Source organism: Vigna angularis, chromosome 4 (assembly GCF_016808095.1).
Source record: "Vigna angularis cultivar LongXiaoDou No.4 chromosome 4, ASM1680809v1, whole genome shotgun sequence".
In the NCBI taxonomy this organism is placed as follows: domain Eukaryota; kingdom Viridiplantae; phylum Streptophyta; class Magnoliopsida; order Fabales; family Fabaceae; genus Vigna; species Vigna angularis.
The window spans coordinates 41813311-41830245 of NC_068973.1; the positions used below are offsets into that span (position 1 = coordinate 41813311).

General features: G+C 32.9%; 3 protein-coding genes across 3 annotated transcripts; 1 reads left to right on the forward strand and 2 right to left on the reverse strand.

Moving 5' to 3' along the window:
* The first annotated feature begins 1805 nt into the window (after positions 1-1805).
* LOC108330575 (DEAD-box ATP-dependent RNA helicase 47B) lies at positions 1806-3991 on the forward strand. Its single transcript, XM_017565064.2, has one exon. It carries the CDS (start codon positions 2131-2133, stop codon positions 3793-3795), a length of 1665 nt encoding a protein of 554 aa, XP_017420553.1. The 5' UTR covers positions 1806-2130; the 3' UTR covers positions 3796-3991.
* A 2012-nt stretch (positions 3992-6003) lies between these two features.
* On the reverse strand, positions 6004-7944 carry LOC108332167 (fructose-bisphosphate aldolase 1, chloroplastic). Its single transcript, XM_017567335.2, has 6 exons — positions 7715-7944; positions 7350-7619; positions 7143-7252; positions 6970-7060; positions 6592-6861; positions 6004-6468 (listed from the first exon to the last, which is right to left on the reverse strand). The coding sequence occupies exons 1-6, from the start codon at positions 7877-7879 to the stop codon at positions 6190-6192; spliced, it is 1185 nt and encodes a 394-aa protein (XP_017422824.1). The 5' UTR covers positions 7880-7944; the 3' UTR covers positions 6004-6189.
* A 1374-nt stretch (positions 7945-9318) lies between these two features.
* LOC108330610 (endoglucanase 24) lies at positions 9319-13059 on the reverse strand. Its single transcript, XM_017565102.2, has 4 exons — positions 12422-13059; positions 10881-11180; positions 10293-10454; positions 9319-10192 (listed from the first exon to the last, which is right to left on the reverse strand). Exons 1-4 carry the CDS (start codon positions 12821-12823, stop codon positions 9587-9589), a joined length of 1470 nt encoding a protein of 489 aa, XP_017420591.1. The 5' UTR covers positions 12824-13059; the 3' UTR covers positions 9319-9586.
* Positions 13060-16935: the final 3876 nt, after the last annotated feature.

Consider the following 16935-nt stretch of genomic DNA (forward strand, 5'->3'; position numbering starts at 1 on the left):
ACCTTCCCACTATCTTCAACAATCTTTCTCTTTCTCTTTCTCTTTGTGCATTAATGGAACATTCATATGGCTTAGATTTAAACTTGTGATATATTGCAAAATATAAAATTAAGAGGAAACTTCAATATTAATGCTTCTACCACTTTCATTTTATAAACTTAAAAATTAGATGCAAATACAAAATAAAAAACATAATAATATTAATAGTAAATAATATATTATTATTATTATATACTAACTTTATAATGACGAAAGAACTAAATAAATTTCAAATCTTTAACAAATAACTTTTCTTTTATATTTTAAGTATTTAATAATATTTTTATATTATTTATCTAATAAATTAAATACTTTATTCAAGTTATTTGAGTCAAACATGTCGGTAAGTTAAAACATAATATAATGTTAAAAATTATAGATATTAAATGTAAAAAAAAACACACATATATATATAAACATTTTTCTAGAAATTTAGAACAAAATTTTACCATTTATTAAGTAATTTGAAAAAAAAAATATTGAACAGTAAAAATAAGATTGAATCAAACTTATTTAAGGGAAAATGTAGATAAAATTTTGCAATATATCACAAGTTTAATGCTCCATTAATGTGGAGAAAGAAAGAGAAAGATTGTTGAATATAGCGGATATGTATAAGATATTTTTGGAATAAAAGGTGTAGAGTATTTTTAGAATAAATGAAAATAGTAAGGAGGCGTAGGAGCACTTGGAGATGAAGGGAGCAACCCCTTAAAAAATGAGTTAATTTTCAAAACTTAAAAACATTAAATCGAATCCAATCTTAAAAACAAATAAAAATAAATAAAAAATGAAAGGATGTATTTCTATTAATTATATATACATTATTCATTATAAAACATATTATAACCAGTCGTTTAATTAATTTATTAAATATATCTTATTAAATGTATATTTGTAATAAAAAAAATTCTATGTTTACTTTTTATCCAATGTTCATTTTTATTTGACATGCATCAGAACTTTTTAAAAGAAAAATTACAGATTTAATATAATTTTTAATCTTTATATTTATAGTAATTATTCAACGTTTTTTCACAATCTATTTTTAAGTCAATATAATTTCACATTTTTTAAAGATTCGATGTGGTTTCTGCTAATCTCCACCTTGTACAAGGTTTGCAGCTTGCATGTGTTTCAATATAACGAGTATAAAACACAACGTCATTTTTTAAAGTGAAGTTAAACTTGTATGTGACCACCACCCTCCATTTCTAAACAGAAAAAATCACAATAAAGTTTAAAAAAAATACAAAAAACATATTAAAATAAAAGTAAATTTTAAAAAATATTGAATAATCATTATAAATATAGAAAATTCTTATATAATTATATAAAAATGAAATTTCATTAACTTATTATTTTGAGTTGAAAATCATATCATTTCTTATGATTGAAATCAGATTAATGTATCGTACCTTCTTAATAAAACTAATATATGTAAATCATGTCCCTATATTTCTCTAACGCTACTTATAATGTTTGCTTTTGTTTCCTACTAAAGTACAACAACTTTTGCTAATTCTTCAAATTATCATAAACATATTTTTATGCACAATACAAATAAGTTAAATACTAGATATGTAAATGCAACGGTGTTACAGATACATTACAGTCAAACTCGTACTAATAAAATTGTAATAACAATAATTAAATACTCCTTTGTTTTAAAATAACTATAACTTTTGTTGAGAAAATTTAAATTTAAAATTGGATCAAATGTTTTAAATTTAATGTATAAAATAAAAATCTTAGATAAACCCTGAAGGATTTTTCTTCCACAAACGAGAACAAAGAGCGCTGAAGTTGTGGAGTTTCCCCATGGCCAAATTCCTCAATCAGGATAGCAATTTTCCTTATTCAGGTACTTGCTAGCTACTTCATGGCGATTGCTTCACATCGTGGAGATATTAGCAACTAGTTTCTCACATCTCTTGGAACAGAGAGTACCGAAAAGTTTTCATCTTTTTGGTGAAGGTTTTCTCGTTCTTATCCGTATCAGATTTTAAGGTTTCGGGTTTTAGCTGTTTTGTCCCATTTGAAGGACGAACAAGACATATACGAGATTGTTCTTTTTTTCTTGTTTATAAGATGTCAGCTTTGATTTCGTCTAGTTTTCTTCTGCTTGTTGGTGAGTCACTCCACTTGAGAAGGGCTCTGGCCGCTTCTAGATCTGTTTTATTGCACACTAGTGTGAAGTGTATGAGCCAGGTGGAACCTAATCCTGGTTCCCTCACCCTCTCTAGCATAGGTTTCCAAACTGAAACGGAAGCAGAGAAGAGAAGCAAATCTAATAAGGTTAAGCCATTTGGTTCACCCAGCGAGATTCTCAAGAGCAAAGGAAAGCCCTTTGACACTAATGAGAAGAAGAAGAAAGCATTTAGGGTTGTAGAAAAACAGCAAATGGAGTTTGCCCCTTTTGCTGCAAAGTCATTTTCAGAACTTGGGCTCCCACATGTGTTGATTGAGAGGCTAGAGGAGGAGGGTTTCACTGTTCCGACTGAAGTTCAGTCTGCTGCAGTTCCCACCATTCTGAACAACCGTGATGTCATAATTCAGTCTTACACTGGTTCAGGGAAGACACTGGCTTATCTGCTTCCTATTCTCTCGGTTGTTGGACCGCTGAGGGTGAAAGGTGATGATGGTGATGAGAATGGGAAGAAGTTGGGAATTGAAGCAGTGGTTGTTGCTCCTTCTAGAGAGCTTGGAATGCAGATAGTGAGGGAGTTTGAGAAGGTGCTAGGAATGGATAACAAGAGAGTGGTTCAGCAGCTTGTGGGGGGTGCGAACCGAACCAGACAGGAAGACGCTCTCAAGAAAAACAAACCTGCAATTGTTGTCGGCACACCTGGTAGGATAGCAGAGCTGAGTGCATCTGGGAAACTTCGCACTCATGGATGTCGATATTTGGTGTTGGATGAAGTTGATGAGCTCTTGTCTTTCAATTTCCGGGAAGACATGCACCGGATATTGGAGCATGTAGGGAGGAGATCAAGTGCAGACCCAAGCTCAAATTCAGCAAAGATTGAGCGTCAGTTAATCATGGTTTCTGCAACTGTGCCCTTTTCTGTTGTAAGGGCTGCTAGAAGCTGGGGTTGTGACCCTCTTCTAGTCCAAGCTAAGAAAATTGTCCCACTTGAAACTTTCTCTCCCTCTGATCCTGTCACTTTATCCAGGTCTTCGCCGAGCTCAGCTATGCCATCTCAAGCAGCTGTGGAGAGTCTGCCTCCTGCTCTGAAACACTACTACTGTGTGACAAGGTTGCAGCACAAAGTTGATGTGTTGAGAAGGTGTATTCATGCACTGGATGCCAAATTTGTGATAGCTTTCATGAACCACACTAAACAGCTAAAGGATGTTGTCTTCAAGCTGGAGGCCCGTGGAATGAAAGCTGTGGAGTTACATGGGGATCTAGGGAAGCTTGCTAGGTCAACAACCCTGAAGAAATTCAAGAACGGTGAGGTGAGAGTTCTGGTGACAAATGAATTGTCTGCAAGAGGGTTGGATGTGGCAGAATGTGATCTTGTGGTTAATCTTGACTTGCCAACAGATTCAATTCATTATGCACACCGGGCTGGCCGAACTGGTCGGCTTGGTAGGAATGGTACAGTGCTAACCATATGTGAAGAACCAGAAGTGTTTGTTGTGAAGAAATTGCAGAAGCAGCTGGGAATTCCAATTGCAACCTGTGATTTTTCAGAGGGGAAACTACTTGTCACTGAAGAAGAGAAAACATTCAGCACTTCTACAAGTTGAGGAGTTGTATTTTACAAGTTATTTATCATTGATGCAGTTTCCATGTTCCATATTTAATAATTCTTCATATTGCTTCTTACCTATTGTACTTATTGACAACTTATACATGAGTGAACACCAGATAAGTGATAACGGTATCTGATATTTGTTTCACATAAACCACTTATGATTCAATTAGTTTTCTCTGTATTGGATATAGAGTTTTTGCCTTTATGTTTATGAACAACTTGGTCACAGATTACTTTGGAAAACATGATTTATATAAAATCAGTTGCATACCATTCGAATAACATAACCTTTTTGCAGAAAAAGGAAGATAAATCTGTTATGCATTATGATTGACCACAATTTCTGTTATTTGTATCACTGATTGCCATAACCAGAAATCTACTGACTAAAGGTTCAAACTAGAATATACTGATTGACCACAAATTCTGTTATTTCAATATGCTCTTTATGAAGTCATTGTCCATTTATTGCAACAAGAAATGGAAGTCAGACCTTTCCCCGAGTATGCCTGTTGTATTAATTCTTTTTGCATGAGCTCCAGTTGGGATTTATGGGCCAGTCAGTTGATTTATGGTTTTGATGTTTGATTATAAATAGGCTATTTCTATTTCCGATACAGAAATATTATTTATTCAGCTGAGTTTTGATTTTCCGCCTAATGCAACTAGAGTATTGTTTGTTTTCTACGATCATGAAACTCAATAATAGAGGTTGATTGTTAATATGTTTTAGAGTATTGTTTGTTTTCTACGTCTATGAAACAATCAGATATAATGCAAATCTGTTGATTGTAATATTTTAAAGTGGTAGTTTGACTTCTAGTTCCAGAGTTTCTTTCTTTCAGCAGTATCTTTGTTTCTTCTAAAGATATAAATGCATTTTTAAGCAAATTGAATGTTTGCAAATTTTCATTATATTCAAATGAATTTGAAAGGTTGGACAAACTGTACACAAAAAGGTGCAAGAGAAATAACCATGGTTTTGGAGACCAGGACTTACTTCTGCAGATAATCCCTCTGCTCCATACTTGTCATCCCAGAACATAGTTCCAATACGATATATTTGTGGAATACTTAACCCCTGATGTAAGAAAAAAGAACAAGAAAACAAGACTTAAGCTCTTTTTCCAGTACTTTACATATGTTATTTGGATAAAATATAAAGTAGATGTGATTGGTTGCATGGGGTGGTGAGTGTCATTATTATTCACGCTTTTCTGTGAACAAAGTTGGTGAAGAGGGAAAGAAACAGGACAAATATGTCACCACACGAGGGAAAAGACTTTATTTAAGTGGATTAGTTGTGAGATGGCCATTAAACATGTATTGAGCTTGATCCATAACAGTGTGAAAAACTGAAAAATGAAACTTAGAAAAAAAGTGTTGCAAATAGCAAATATATATATTTACCAATATTTACAGAGTTGGGCCAACAAAAAAAAGTCCCAGTTTCATTCTTTTTTGTTTTTTCTTTTCTTTGTTTTTTCATTCCTTTTCTATTTTCTTTTCTTTGTTTTTTCATTCCTTTTCTATTTTCTTTTCTTTGTTTTTTCATTCCTTTTCTATTTTCTTTTCTTTGTTTTTTCATTCCTTTTCTATTTTTCCTCTCTTTTTTTTCTCTTAAACGTCAACTTTTAGATATTTAATTTTTGAAATAAAATTATTTACTCCGGAAATTGGGTGTTGAAAACTTAAGAAAAAGTTTTTTTTATAACATTCTATTACTAGTTGACAATCTTTATAAGGATAAAATGATGTTATCAATAGTTAATTCTTGTATTTTTAAAGAAAAAGAAATAATCTCAAAAATAAATGTAAAAAAATTATGACATCAAAGTTTTCCTTTCTTTTAGCAAGAATAGAAAATTCATATTTATATCATGGCGCAATTGGTTTGATTGCCCAATTCATAGTTAAGTAGAAAGTACATCATGAATTGGTTTGAATGACTGCAGATGATGATGGTGCATTTGGAAAATGACAGGGGACAAATTTCTTGTACAACTTGCTCTAATAGAGGCATGTATAAGTTTCAATACGCTGTCGTTTCAATACGCTGTCGTTTCAAATAAAAACAACTGATCATGTAAGTATATGTTTCTTTCATTTCAAAATTACATATGGGGTTGTGGACAGTTGACACTGATTTTGTGTAGACGGAAGACATTTCAATGGTGCACGTTGAAGTGCAAGATTCGAATTTCGATGGCGAGAAGTTCATTCATTAAGTTGAAAAGATACAAGTAATCAATATGAATAAAAGTAGTGTCCAAGACCATAAAAAGCACAACACAATTTAGACAGATTAATGTTCCATCCTCCAGCAAACAGCTTGGGTTACTGGAACATGTGTATGACATAGATTGAATTGAGTGCATGAAACATCTTAGTAGACGTAGCCTTTGACGAACATCCCCTTTGTGGCTTCATCAGATTCACCCTCTCCTGTGTACTTTCCAAGTTGAGCGAGAGAGTTGGACTTGGCACGGAAAAGAAGTGCGTCTTGTGCTGCTTTAACGTTCTCTGGCCGCCCTCCCCATGTCTTCAAGCAGGTGTTTTGGAGGGCTCTGGCATAGGAGAACGACACGTGCCATGGGTTTGGAGACTGGTTCATCGCGTTCAAGTTCAACGTTGCTTCAACCTCAGACTGTCCACCAGACAAAAACTGCACAGTTCAACACAACACAACTTTGGTCACTACATGAACCAATGGTTTTAGTAACATAACATAGGCATTGATGGATGTTGGAATTGGAATAATGTTTTCGTTTTTTTTCTGAGCTCTTACCATGATTCCAGGGACAGCAGGTGGGATTCTCCTGTGAAGGAGCTTGAGGGTGTAGTCAGAAACTTGCTGAGGAGTTGCCCTAACCTTAGACTCAGCTCCTGGAGTAACCATGCTGGGCTTCAGGAGAATACCCTCAAACAGGACATTGTTCTCAGCAAGGTAGAAGAAAACCTCAGCCCACACCTTTTGCGCTACTTCGAATGTCCTGTCAATGCCATGCTCACCATCAAGCAAGATCTCTGGCTCTACAATGGGGACCAACCCGTTCTCCTAATTTCATTGCATTACATAATAAACAAATCAATAACCACCAATTTAAACAATAGAGTCATAATGTACTGAAATGACTAATGAAATTTGAATGAGTTTGTTTTTTACCTGTGAAATGGCAGCATAGCGAGCCAGACCCCAGGCAGCTTCCTTGACTGCCAAAGCAGAGGGACCGTTGGGGATGCTCACAACAGTACGCCTATAATGTTAGAGATCAAACACAAATTAAATTAAACTTCGGTGAGATGTGAAAATGATTAAATTGTGGGAAAAACACTGACCATTTGGCGAAACGGGCACCTTGAGTATAGTATGCAGCTGAGCGAGACGCAAGACCATCCAGACCTTGGCACCAGGACTCATCGTTGGAACCAGCCAGAGGAACCAGACCCTAGTTTACAGTACACGAAACCACCTATATATTAACATTCATACACACTGCCATGAAAGTGAATAAGAGTGAGATTAAGTTGCAGAGGGTTAATTACCTTATCGACCTTGATACCGGGAACGATGTTCTGTTGAAGAAGGACGTCTACGATCTTCTCTCCGTCAACGGTGGATTGGTAGAGTGTTTCTTCGAAGAGAATGGCGCCGGAGATGTATTGACCAAGACCGGGTGCCGTGACAAGTAGTGTACGATATGCCTGGCGGTTAGCCTCAGTGTTCTCCAACCCAATCGATGCCAGACGCTTCCCGCAGGTTGCATTTGACTCGTCCATCGCCAAAATACCACGCCCCGGCGATGCAACTGTTTTCTACACTCACCGCATCAATGAAACCGTTACTACTCACCGCAACTAATATCGAGTTAGATATATGTTAGTTACGTTATATATAATATATAATATACCGCGGTTTTGACGAGCTCATCGGCATAGGAAGCTCTGATGGTGAAAGCGGGGTTGCATCTGACGACAGATAGTGGCGAAGTGTGGCGGAGGGTCTGAGCTTTGACCCATTCGCACTTGTCGATAACCGGAGATGACTTGAGAAGAGTGGCGGAAGCAGAGGCCATTGTTGAAAGTATGGTATACAATCTTATCTGAGCCACCACCACCACCAAGCTTTCTACCACACATAAAATCCCTCTCTGTGCTTTTATAACTCTCCAAATCATCTCTCTTTTGAGGTGAGGCTCCTCGTTTGACACGTGGATGATAATCTCTGCTCACATAGCTTCCCTCTACGCGGTTCAAATGCATGCAAACACCAAGATATTTTCTGCTCTTGTCGTCTTCCAATTTCACAAACCTTGGTTCTTTCTATGCAGTGGTGCAGATTCAACGACACCGTCGTTCCTTTTCCATCGTTCATATTAGGAGAGTGACAATTGTTAGTTGGCTTCTTCTTCTTCTTGTTTTTTTGTTTAGCAGTAATTATAAAAACGTTAAAATGTGAGAGTGAAGGCGTCCATTTCAGGCTTCCTGCACCCCCATCAAATGATTTCCATAAATGGAAGGGGTGATTGATTTCTGGAAAAGAATTTCCAGAATAAAAGTATATGTTCTGAAAAATAAATTCCGGAAGTGATAGGTCTAAGAAGAAAATGATACTGTGCATGAAGTAATTGCCCCCAGTATCATTACTTCATTACATATTGGAGATGTCAGGGTAGACGAAAATAAAAGGTGCTTCAAACTCTTCTTTTAGACCTGCAACCAAAAGCTTAATTGATTCTAGTATTTATATATTTTTAATTCCTGTATTTTTTTTATCACACTTGCTATTACTTCTCATATTTTTTTATTAATAAATTTAATCTTTAAACTCTATAAAATGGGTAAATTCTGTTTTTTTTTTCAAGTGTGATTGTCAAAAGTTCACTTTAAATAGAACGCACAACTAATTTCACAGTTCTTTTGGAAAAAACAAAATTTGACAGATTATAATCAAATTAAAAATGTGATTTAATTATGTTTTTAGTCTATTGAATTCCTTTTTCAGTCTGTAATTTAAGAAGTTCATTTTAGTTTCTAATACTGGATTTTAGAGATTAACAATTTAGGATTTAGAAACTAAAGTTTTATTTTTTTAATCATGAGATACTACAATAAATATTTAAAAAAATAAAAACTCAATTTTCAGAAACTAAAAATATAATTAAGTCTAAAAGTATAAACACAATGACCTATTTATTGTCAAAAACATAAATGAATACTTTTTTTTCCATTCATTGATAAGTTTTCTAAGACTCTTATTAATATATTAGATTGGTGAGTGAGTATTTTAGATTGGTGACATACTAATTGAACTAGTGAGTGAATCCATTTATATTAAACAGTTGGTAGTTTGGCGGATGCTTAATTGTTAGTTGAATTGCGTGAACTCTTTTATTGGGTTCAGTACAGAGGAATCCGCACATCACTGTAAATGAAGCCACAGGTATGATCTTCCAACTAATCATGACACAAATCATGAACTCATACATTGTGATGAGCTGAGAAAAATCAAAGAAAAAGGAAAATGCACAATTACTCGTATTTCTTGGTAAAAGCATGAAATAAGAAATAAGAAAAAAAAATTGTAGTTGTCGAGCGATTTGCTCTTCATCCGTCCCAGCCGAAAAAGTCACCAACAGCTTCTGGGACTTGAAATTGTGTAACATTTTGCTTCTATGTATCCAACACAAAGCAAGCCTCTTCACTCTTGCTTTTCTCAAGATGAGAGACTCTTTTCTGTATATCTTTTATTATTTACAAAAGATAGCAATTATAGTTAGCAATCAAGAATTGGGGTTAGCAACAAAGTATGCTAAAATCCCAACGAATGGTGCATTAATATATGTTGTTGGTTCGGACTTCCTAAAATCAGCCCTATCATCCCCATAGAGATCATCTTCTCCTGGTCCTCCCACAATGGCTCCCACCAGAACATTAGGATTAGGATTGGATGAGTTGAAGTAGATTGAGCCTTCTTTGCAGGCAATGACTTGAGGATGGTCCTTGATGGAGGGTAAGGAGGAGCCACGATGGTGTATGCGCTGTGGATACTTGTTGCCATACCCAACCATGTACGACATACCCATTGGGTTATCGCCCAAAATGTAATCAACTTGCTTCTTAGCAAGCTGGCGAAGTGTTTGTGCATTAACATAGATGTTCCCACAATTGATGGTTTGTGAAGTGCGTGATAGGTAATTAGCGTAAACCAATTGGAGGAAAGCAATTGAAGTTGCATGCTGCAAGTTGCTACCTCCTGGCCTGTATATGAGTCCACCGGGAGTGTACTCTATATGTGAACTTGATGTTTCGGGTATCAGCGTGCACAGAAAGCTCTCCGCCGAAGTCTTGTACGAATCAAGAGATAGTACGTTTCCTTCTAGAACTTCCTAAAAATTCATGCGAATATTGTGGGAATGATATATAAGAATACTTCTCAGAATTTATAATTTGTCTTGTATTTATTGCAAGGATAAATGGGAGACTGACCTTAGAGACAAGAACATTAAGGCCAGCATGCTTGTTGTCCCAACCGAACTCATTTATGTTTTCTTCAGCACCGAGGGTTTTACCATTACTTTGAATGTAGTTCAGGAAATTGTCGTCTTGAGTGGCCCTTCTTAGCCATGCCGCTCCCCATAACAATTCGTCCTGTTCATGTTAAGTAAATCACAATTGACATGTAAAAAATGACCACAATGCACACATATAATAAATACATAGATATTGCTTACAAATACTATTATATTTGTCCAATATAGTTTCATGCTGACTGTTCCAAGGATTCTTGTGACCCATGTTAATTTATATCATCCGAATAAATTATATCAAAGCAAACAAGTAATTTTTTAGTTATTAAATAAAGTTTAAATGGATTTAATTATAGAATTTTACACTATTGCGTCTTGTTATTTGTCGTAATCTTTCTCTAATTCTGTGTAAATAAATATACGTGAATTGTGCAATAAATCTAGTGGACTGAAACTTGCAAACAATATCCTGTAAAGCTATTATTATGATCCATTGCATCTAAAAAGAAAAGACAAACACATTGAAAGTAACAAGTGAATTAATTACCTGATATCCATCGAAGTCACAATAATATGGGCAGACACCATCCCTAACATCAGCATTATCACTGTAGGCACCCCTATAGTTATCTGCAAGTTGAAATGCCTTGACAGCATTTCGTAACAAAGTCTCTGAATAAGCAGGATCCGATGAACGAAAAGCCATGGACGAAGCAGCTAGTGCCGCAGCAGTTTCACCAGCCACATCTGAAGCTGGATTCGGTGCATCAACGGCATACACAGTCCTTCTTGTGTCCATGTCCTCTGGTCTTTCCCAACAGTTGTGGTCAGAGATTGGATCGCCTACCTATATCCACACATACATCCACATATTCTTAATTAATTCTCGCTAGTCGGTTCTTTAATTATAATTACTCGTTAAATTCACGGGGAATTGAATACACTGCAATCCTTGGGGCGTTGGTAATGTATATTCTTTCAAAAAAATAAATTAATTAATTAAATTTGGCCTTATGAAATTAGGAGAGGGCAGTTGATAAGCCGTGAAACTCACGGACTTCGAGAAACGGTGCACTCGTGCATCTCCAAAAAAGACAAATAATTAGCAAATAATACTCCTACTTTTTAATTTTAGTTATTCTATGAAATTTTATGTCACCACCTACACTCGCGTATTTTACGTGAGAAAATAAAAACGAAACAGACACAACAAAAGGTTCTTACATTATCTTCACCCACCGCCTCCCAAACATTTACGAAAAATCAATATAAAAATACGCCTAATTTATTTCAATTGTGTACCATTTAATAAATAATTTAATAATTTTAAAAAAGGTAAATATATTATCCAAAACAATATATTTTCAAGCGTAGTGCCGGAGTTTACTAAACTTTGCTAAATAGAAAAGTGATCTATATTTCTATAACAGGTGATAAATTTGATGTATTCCTAAGCTATAAATAAACAAACAAAACGAAAAGTGAAGAAATCCTCCATCATTGCTAAATCAACTGAAATGAACAGATAGAAATAAATAAATGCAGGGCGATTTAAGAGTGTGGAATTCTAGCACTATTCCCTCTCTTTTTTCGATAAAAATATTCTTCTCATGCCTCTTCGTAACACTTGTCATAATTATAATTAACTAACAAATAATCTATAGATATCATAGTATCAAGCCATAAAAAATACATGACCATGAAATCCTATCAACATAATGCTACTTAGAAGTATGCAAATGATTACGATATAAAACCAAATTTTAAAAGTTTAAATATTGAAGACTCGCGGATAATATATTTAGAGAAACTATCGATTATGTAACGAGAAAGAACGAAAACTGACAGTCGTTAAAATAAAATATGGATTATATTAAATAGGTAAAAATAAATAAATAGATTAATAAAGTACATTATCAATTAGTAAAAACAAGGAGATGGCATACTTGCGCCCGTGATCCATGGACCCATTTCGAGTTACGAGAATTTACTAAACAGCCATTGGCATAAAACGTTGGGTAGAAATGAAATAAAGTAAAATGAAGGGTATTGTTGGAAATGTGAGTTGTTGTTGATTAAGTTAGTTACCTGAACGAAAATGCGGTTGGGCTGAGAAACGGTTTTGAGCAAATAATCGGTAGCCCAACGGATTGCCACGAGCGCGTTTCTGTGCTCGTCGGGAGGCATCATGTCTCCGAATTCGATGACACTCCAGGAGAGCATTGTGGTGGTGAATGCCATGGGAAAGCCGAACTTGACGTTGTCGCCGGCGTCGTAGTAGCCGCCGGTGAGGTCGATGTTGTAGGTCCAGCCGTCGCCGAGACCCGAATTGGCGCGCCACTGCATTCTCTGGTCCTGCGGCAGGAATCCGGAGCGTTGGCCCTCGAAGAAGAGGATTGCCTTGGACAATGCCTGCTGGTAATCGTGAGCAGTGACGGAGAGAGAGAGAAGAAGGAGAAGAAGAAACGGAAAAAGGTTGGGAGGTGCCATTGTAGGTTGCGGTGGTTGGTTAACGGTGAGAAGTGGGTGTTATTTATATGCAGAGGTGGTAGAGAGGGAGTCACGGGGTGAAAACTTGAAAGCAAAGTTTGGAGAAAGGAACAGAGTAAGAGAGAGAGAGAAAGAGCGATTTGGAGGGAAGCGGAAGAGTATGTGTGCGATGAAAGCGCCGACAGTGAAAGTAGAGAGTGTCAGTGAGGTCACATGCAAACAGAAACAGTATCGGAGAGAAGAAGAGAAGAGAGGTGTGGGAGCTTTTATTTCTTGTGGGTCCCATTTTATTTCTTTCTTCTTCTTTCTTAATTCACTTTTAATCTTAAGCAGGAATCTCTTCGTCACGGAAGCTGCACCATTATTATAACTAATACTCATTTATAAATTAATTAAATATCCGTATGTATGATTATTTATCATGTAAAAAAATTAAAATTAAAATTAAATTAAACTTATATTATATTTTATATTTTTCTAATTTTATTTTAAAAATTTATAAAGTATTTTTTTAAAACATTGACTATATTATTTATACGTGTGAGTTTTAAAATTATTTATAAATATTTTTAATCGGTAAATAATAAAATTAATAAATAATTTTTGTTCTAAATTAAATAATGGATGTCCAATTCGATTTGTTGTTATTTTTTTTCATAATAATCCATTTCAGTTTCTTCTGATTTTTTTAATGTAAGATGGTGTAATAAGATTATAATATCTTTTACATTTATTTGAAATTATTTTTTATTTTATTTTTCTTTAAAAATATAGAAGTTAATTATTGTTAAAATCATTTTATCTTTATGAAAATTAACCAATGATAACCTAATTAGTGGTCAAATGCTATGGTATAATATATTCTCTACACCCATCTTAATTACGATCTTTCTGTTACATTCTCGCACATTTATTTCTTGAAAAGAATAAATGTAATATAACATTAAAAACAAAAGTTCGTGTATAGACATTTAATATATATAATTGTAATCCGATACCTATTTATTTTAAACGCAACTTTCTCAATAGCAGAGAGTCATTATCATTGAATGCTTAAACGTTCAAAATTATATACATTTATTGTAATATAAAGACATTTTAATGACCTAATATATAGACAGTAAAAGAATTTAACTGTATTTTTAAGTCAGTGTAAATATGGTTTCATATTATTTCACTCACTAAGGAAATATTTATTAATTTAAAGAAATTTATATTTTTAGTCGTCCTTTTTCAATTTTATAACTAACTACTTTTAGTTTAAAATACCAAAATATTAATTATTATAATTAAGGTTAACAAGTAACATTTTCAATTTTAAGAGAATTAAATTATTTAGATACATTATGAAACCCATTGTATTTGAATTTATAAGATACAGTTTAAATTAAATAAACAAAAAAAATGTCTCATAAAAAAGTTTATTTAGATTTAATATAATTTATGTTTTTTAATAAATTATATTCTTGTAAGTTTTAAACTCTTTATACTTTCTCAACATTTTGAAGTTGACCACCTATCGTTTTTAAGACAATATTATATAATTGAGAAGACATTCAAAAATAAATCATTTTTTGAATTAATTTTAAAATTGATGTTGCTAGTTCTCTTATAATTGAATCCATGCATGAATTAATTGAGAAATACGAATCATTATATTATTTTAATAAATAGTGATATTGATTTTATAAGTTGGTTCACCATAGTTTAATATGAATAAGAGAAAAGTAGGTAGAAAATTAATTAAGAAAGAGTTTATTTGAGTTTTGTTTCATACTTGATTGCCACGAAAACAATTGCAACTATTGTAAAAGAAAATAGCTAAAGTAGGTTTGTAAATTTTTGTCAAAAAAATTATAACAATGTTTGTAATTTTTATTAGAAATATAGTTTGCAGTTGTTTACTAGAAAAATGGTCTGTTGGATAACAATTCTTTCTTTTTTTTACTACTTGTGGACGTGTATTGTGAGATGTCGAATCATATTAAATTTATTGTGCCATTTTATTTTTACATGTGAGTATGTTTATGGTGAAAGAAATTATTTTTGTATTGTGTGATTTTTAATAATGATATTAGGTTATAATCGACATTGTTTTTTAGAAAGGTTAGTGTTTATTTTTTTTTATGCACATATGTGGTAAAGTTTGTTTACTATATAATATCTGAACGGTATGGACGTACGGTATCCGACAAACATCAAGGCCGGACAGCCGTGACAGGTAGGTCTCCGAACATGATTAAGACAAAACACTAGTTAAGGATGATTGGGTCGTGATTAAGGCTTTGCTAATTTAAAGTCCACAACCAAAACTATAAATACAGGTGAAAGGTAAAAGGTAGGCAAATTCATTAATTACACATTTATTATCGTGCTTAAATTACCAATCGGACCATTACTGACTTTAGCATTGGAGCACTTTTAACATATACCCTCCCGAGCGGACAGAACGGATGAAATTTGGACAACGGATAAAAGAATTAAACAAAGATTAGACGGAAACAATAAAAAATGTGCAGGATTAGGTGACTCGATCCGGATTAGTTTAGTTTAATTTGAAAGATATTTGTGTTGGATTCCACGTAAATTATTGATGAGTTGTTAACGCAAAAATGGTTGATATAGAGTTTGAAATGAATGACAGTAATGACCGACAACATAGATACACATAAATGAGTTTTTGCATACAGTGTTGACAATTTATCATGTTTGTTTTAGATTACTAACATTGTGGTTTTATTGTGGAGTTGTTTTTTTTCTTTTGTACGTGAAATTTTTGACAAAGAGATAATATATTAGTTCTCATGTGAGTATTCACGAAAGTCTCACGTTCAATAATATAAAGAAGAGAAAAATGTGAAATTATTATAAATGTCAAAAGTCTATACCACAAACAGTTTTATTACGTAGTTATCTCATGATAATAAAAAATTACATGTTTGAGTAATAATATTTTTTTATTGGATATTAATGAATATAAACTTTGAGGTGTCAAACTACTTCTAAGTTATTTTATATTTTTATCTATGCTATTACATTTAGCTGTGTTTTCCAAAGTTATAAGTTGGAAAATTGTAAGTGTCATAAATGTTTTTCCTTACAATATAAAATACCTCCAAGAGAAATGAATAACACTCACACATATTAAGGAATTTTGATTCATGTGTTTTAATTTTATTAAACTATCTGACTATGTAACACATTCAAACTTTTAATTATAATTTTTTTATTTTAAATATTTTTGTTCTTATATGATCGAGATATTCTTACAATCACACGTGTCCACTTGTGATATTCACACTTCAAATTAATGTATTTTCGGTATTTCTTTATTGTTATGTCTTTTTTCGTTTGATAGGAAGTATTTTTTACTAAAGAATATGTAAAGATACTCCAACTTTTAAATTGTTATATATGAAAATACAATAATAAATTATATTATTAACATTGGTAAACAAATGACTATTTATATTAACCTTTATAAACATAAAATCTGTATTCTGCTTTTAAAATTTTTTCACATAATTAATTATCTTTAATCCTTTTATATAATACGAATTATAACTTAGAGTAGCTTTGTCAACTAGATGCTTGATGATATGATCAAATTGTTGTGGCTTAACTTAACTTAAAATTTTTTATACTAGTTAACTTATTTTAGTGACTTTAAACTATTTAAGTAGTATATAATACGAATTATATAGTTATTTTTTAATTAATTGTATCAAATAGTTTATTTTTTATACTAGTTCAGTTAACTATTTTAGTGACTTTAAAAAATAAAACCTTGTAAAGAAAGTAGTATAAAACATACGTCTTCATGTTCATTCATTATTCTATTATTGAAAGAGTAATAATTTTTTGATACACCTAAAATTTTTACATTCATTTGATATTATATTTTTTTTTTACTTTTTACTGTTTTTTTTCTTAAAAAAATTACAAAAATTTATATTTTTGTAATCATTTTACTTTTATACTCTGTGTCAAATGAATGTAAAAGTATGTCACGATATTATTATTCTTCTCGAAAATAAAAAATGAGTGAATATTGATAGTAAAACCATTCTCTAGGTAAAGTATGTCTCCTATGATAATAATCTTAACATTAA

Excerpts from the sequence above, each read along its gene's own strand:
- LOC108330610 (XM_017565102.2), bottom strand. The coding sequence starts at position 12,823 with ATGGCACCTCCCAACCTTTTTCCGTTTCTTCTTCTCCTTCTTCTCTCT. Across the intron at positions 10,455-10,880 it reads GTGACTTCGATGGATATCAG|GACGAATTGTTATGGGGAGC; the intron begins GTAATTAATTCA and ends TAACATGAACAG. Across the intron at positions 10,193-10,292 it reads TTAATGTTCTTGTCTCTAAG|GAAGTTCTAGAAGGAAACGT; the intron begins GTCAGTCTCCCA and ends ATGAATTTTTAG.
- LOC108332167 (XM_017567335.2), bottom strand. The coding sequence starts at position 7,879 with ATGGCCTCTGCTTCCGCCACTCTTCTCAAGTCATCTCCGGTTATCGAC. Across the intron at positions 7,253-7,349 it reads CCGGTATCAAGGTCGATAAG|GGTCTGGTTCCTCTGGCTGG; the intron begins GTAATTAACCCT and ends ACTGTAAACTAG. Across the intron at positions 6,862-6,969 it reads GCTATGCTGCCATTTCACAG|GAGAACGGGTTGGTCCCCAT; the intron begins GTAAAAAACAAA and ends CAATGAAATTAG.
- LOC108330575 (XM_017565064.2), top strand. The coding sequence starts at position 2,131 with ATGTCAGCTTTGATTTCGTCTAGTTTTCTTCTGCTTGTTGGTGAGTCA.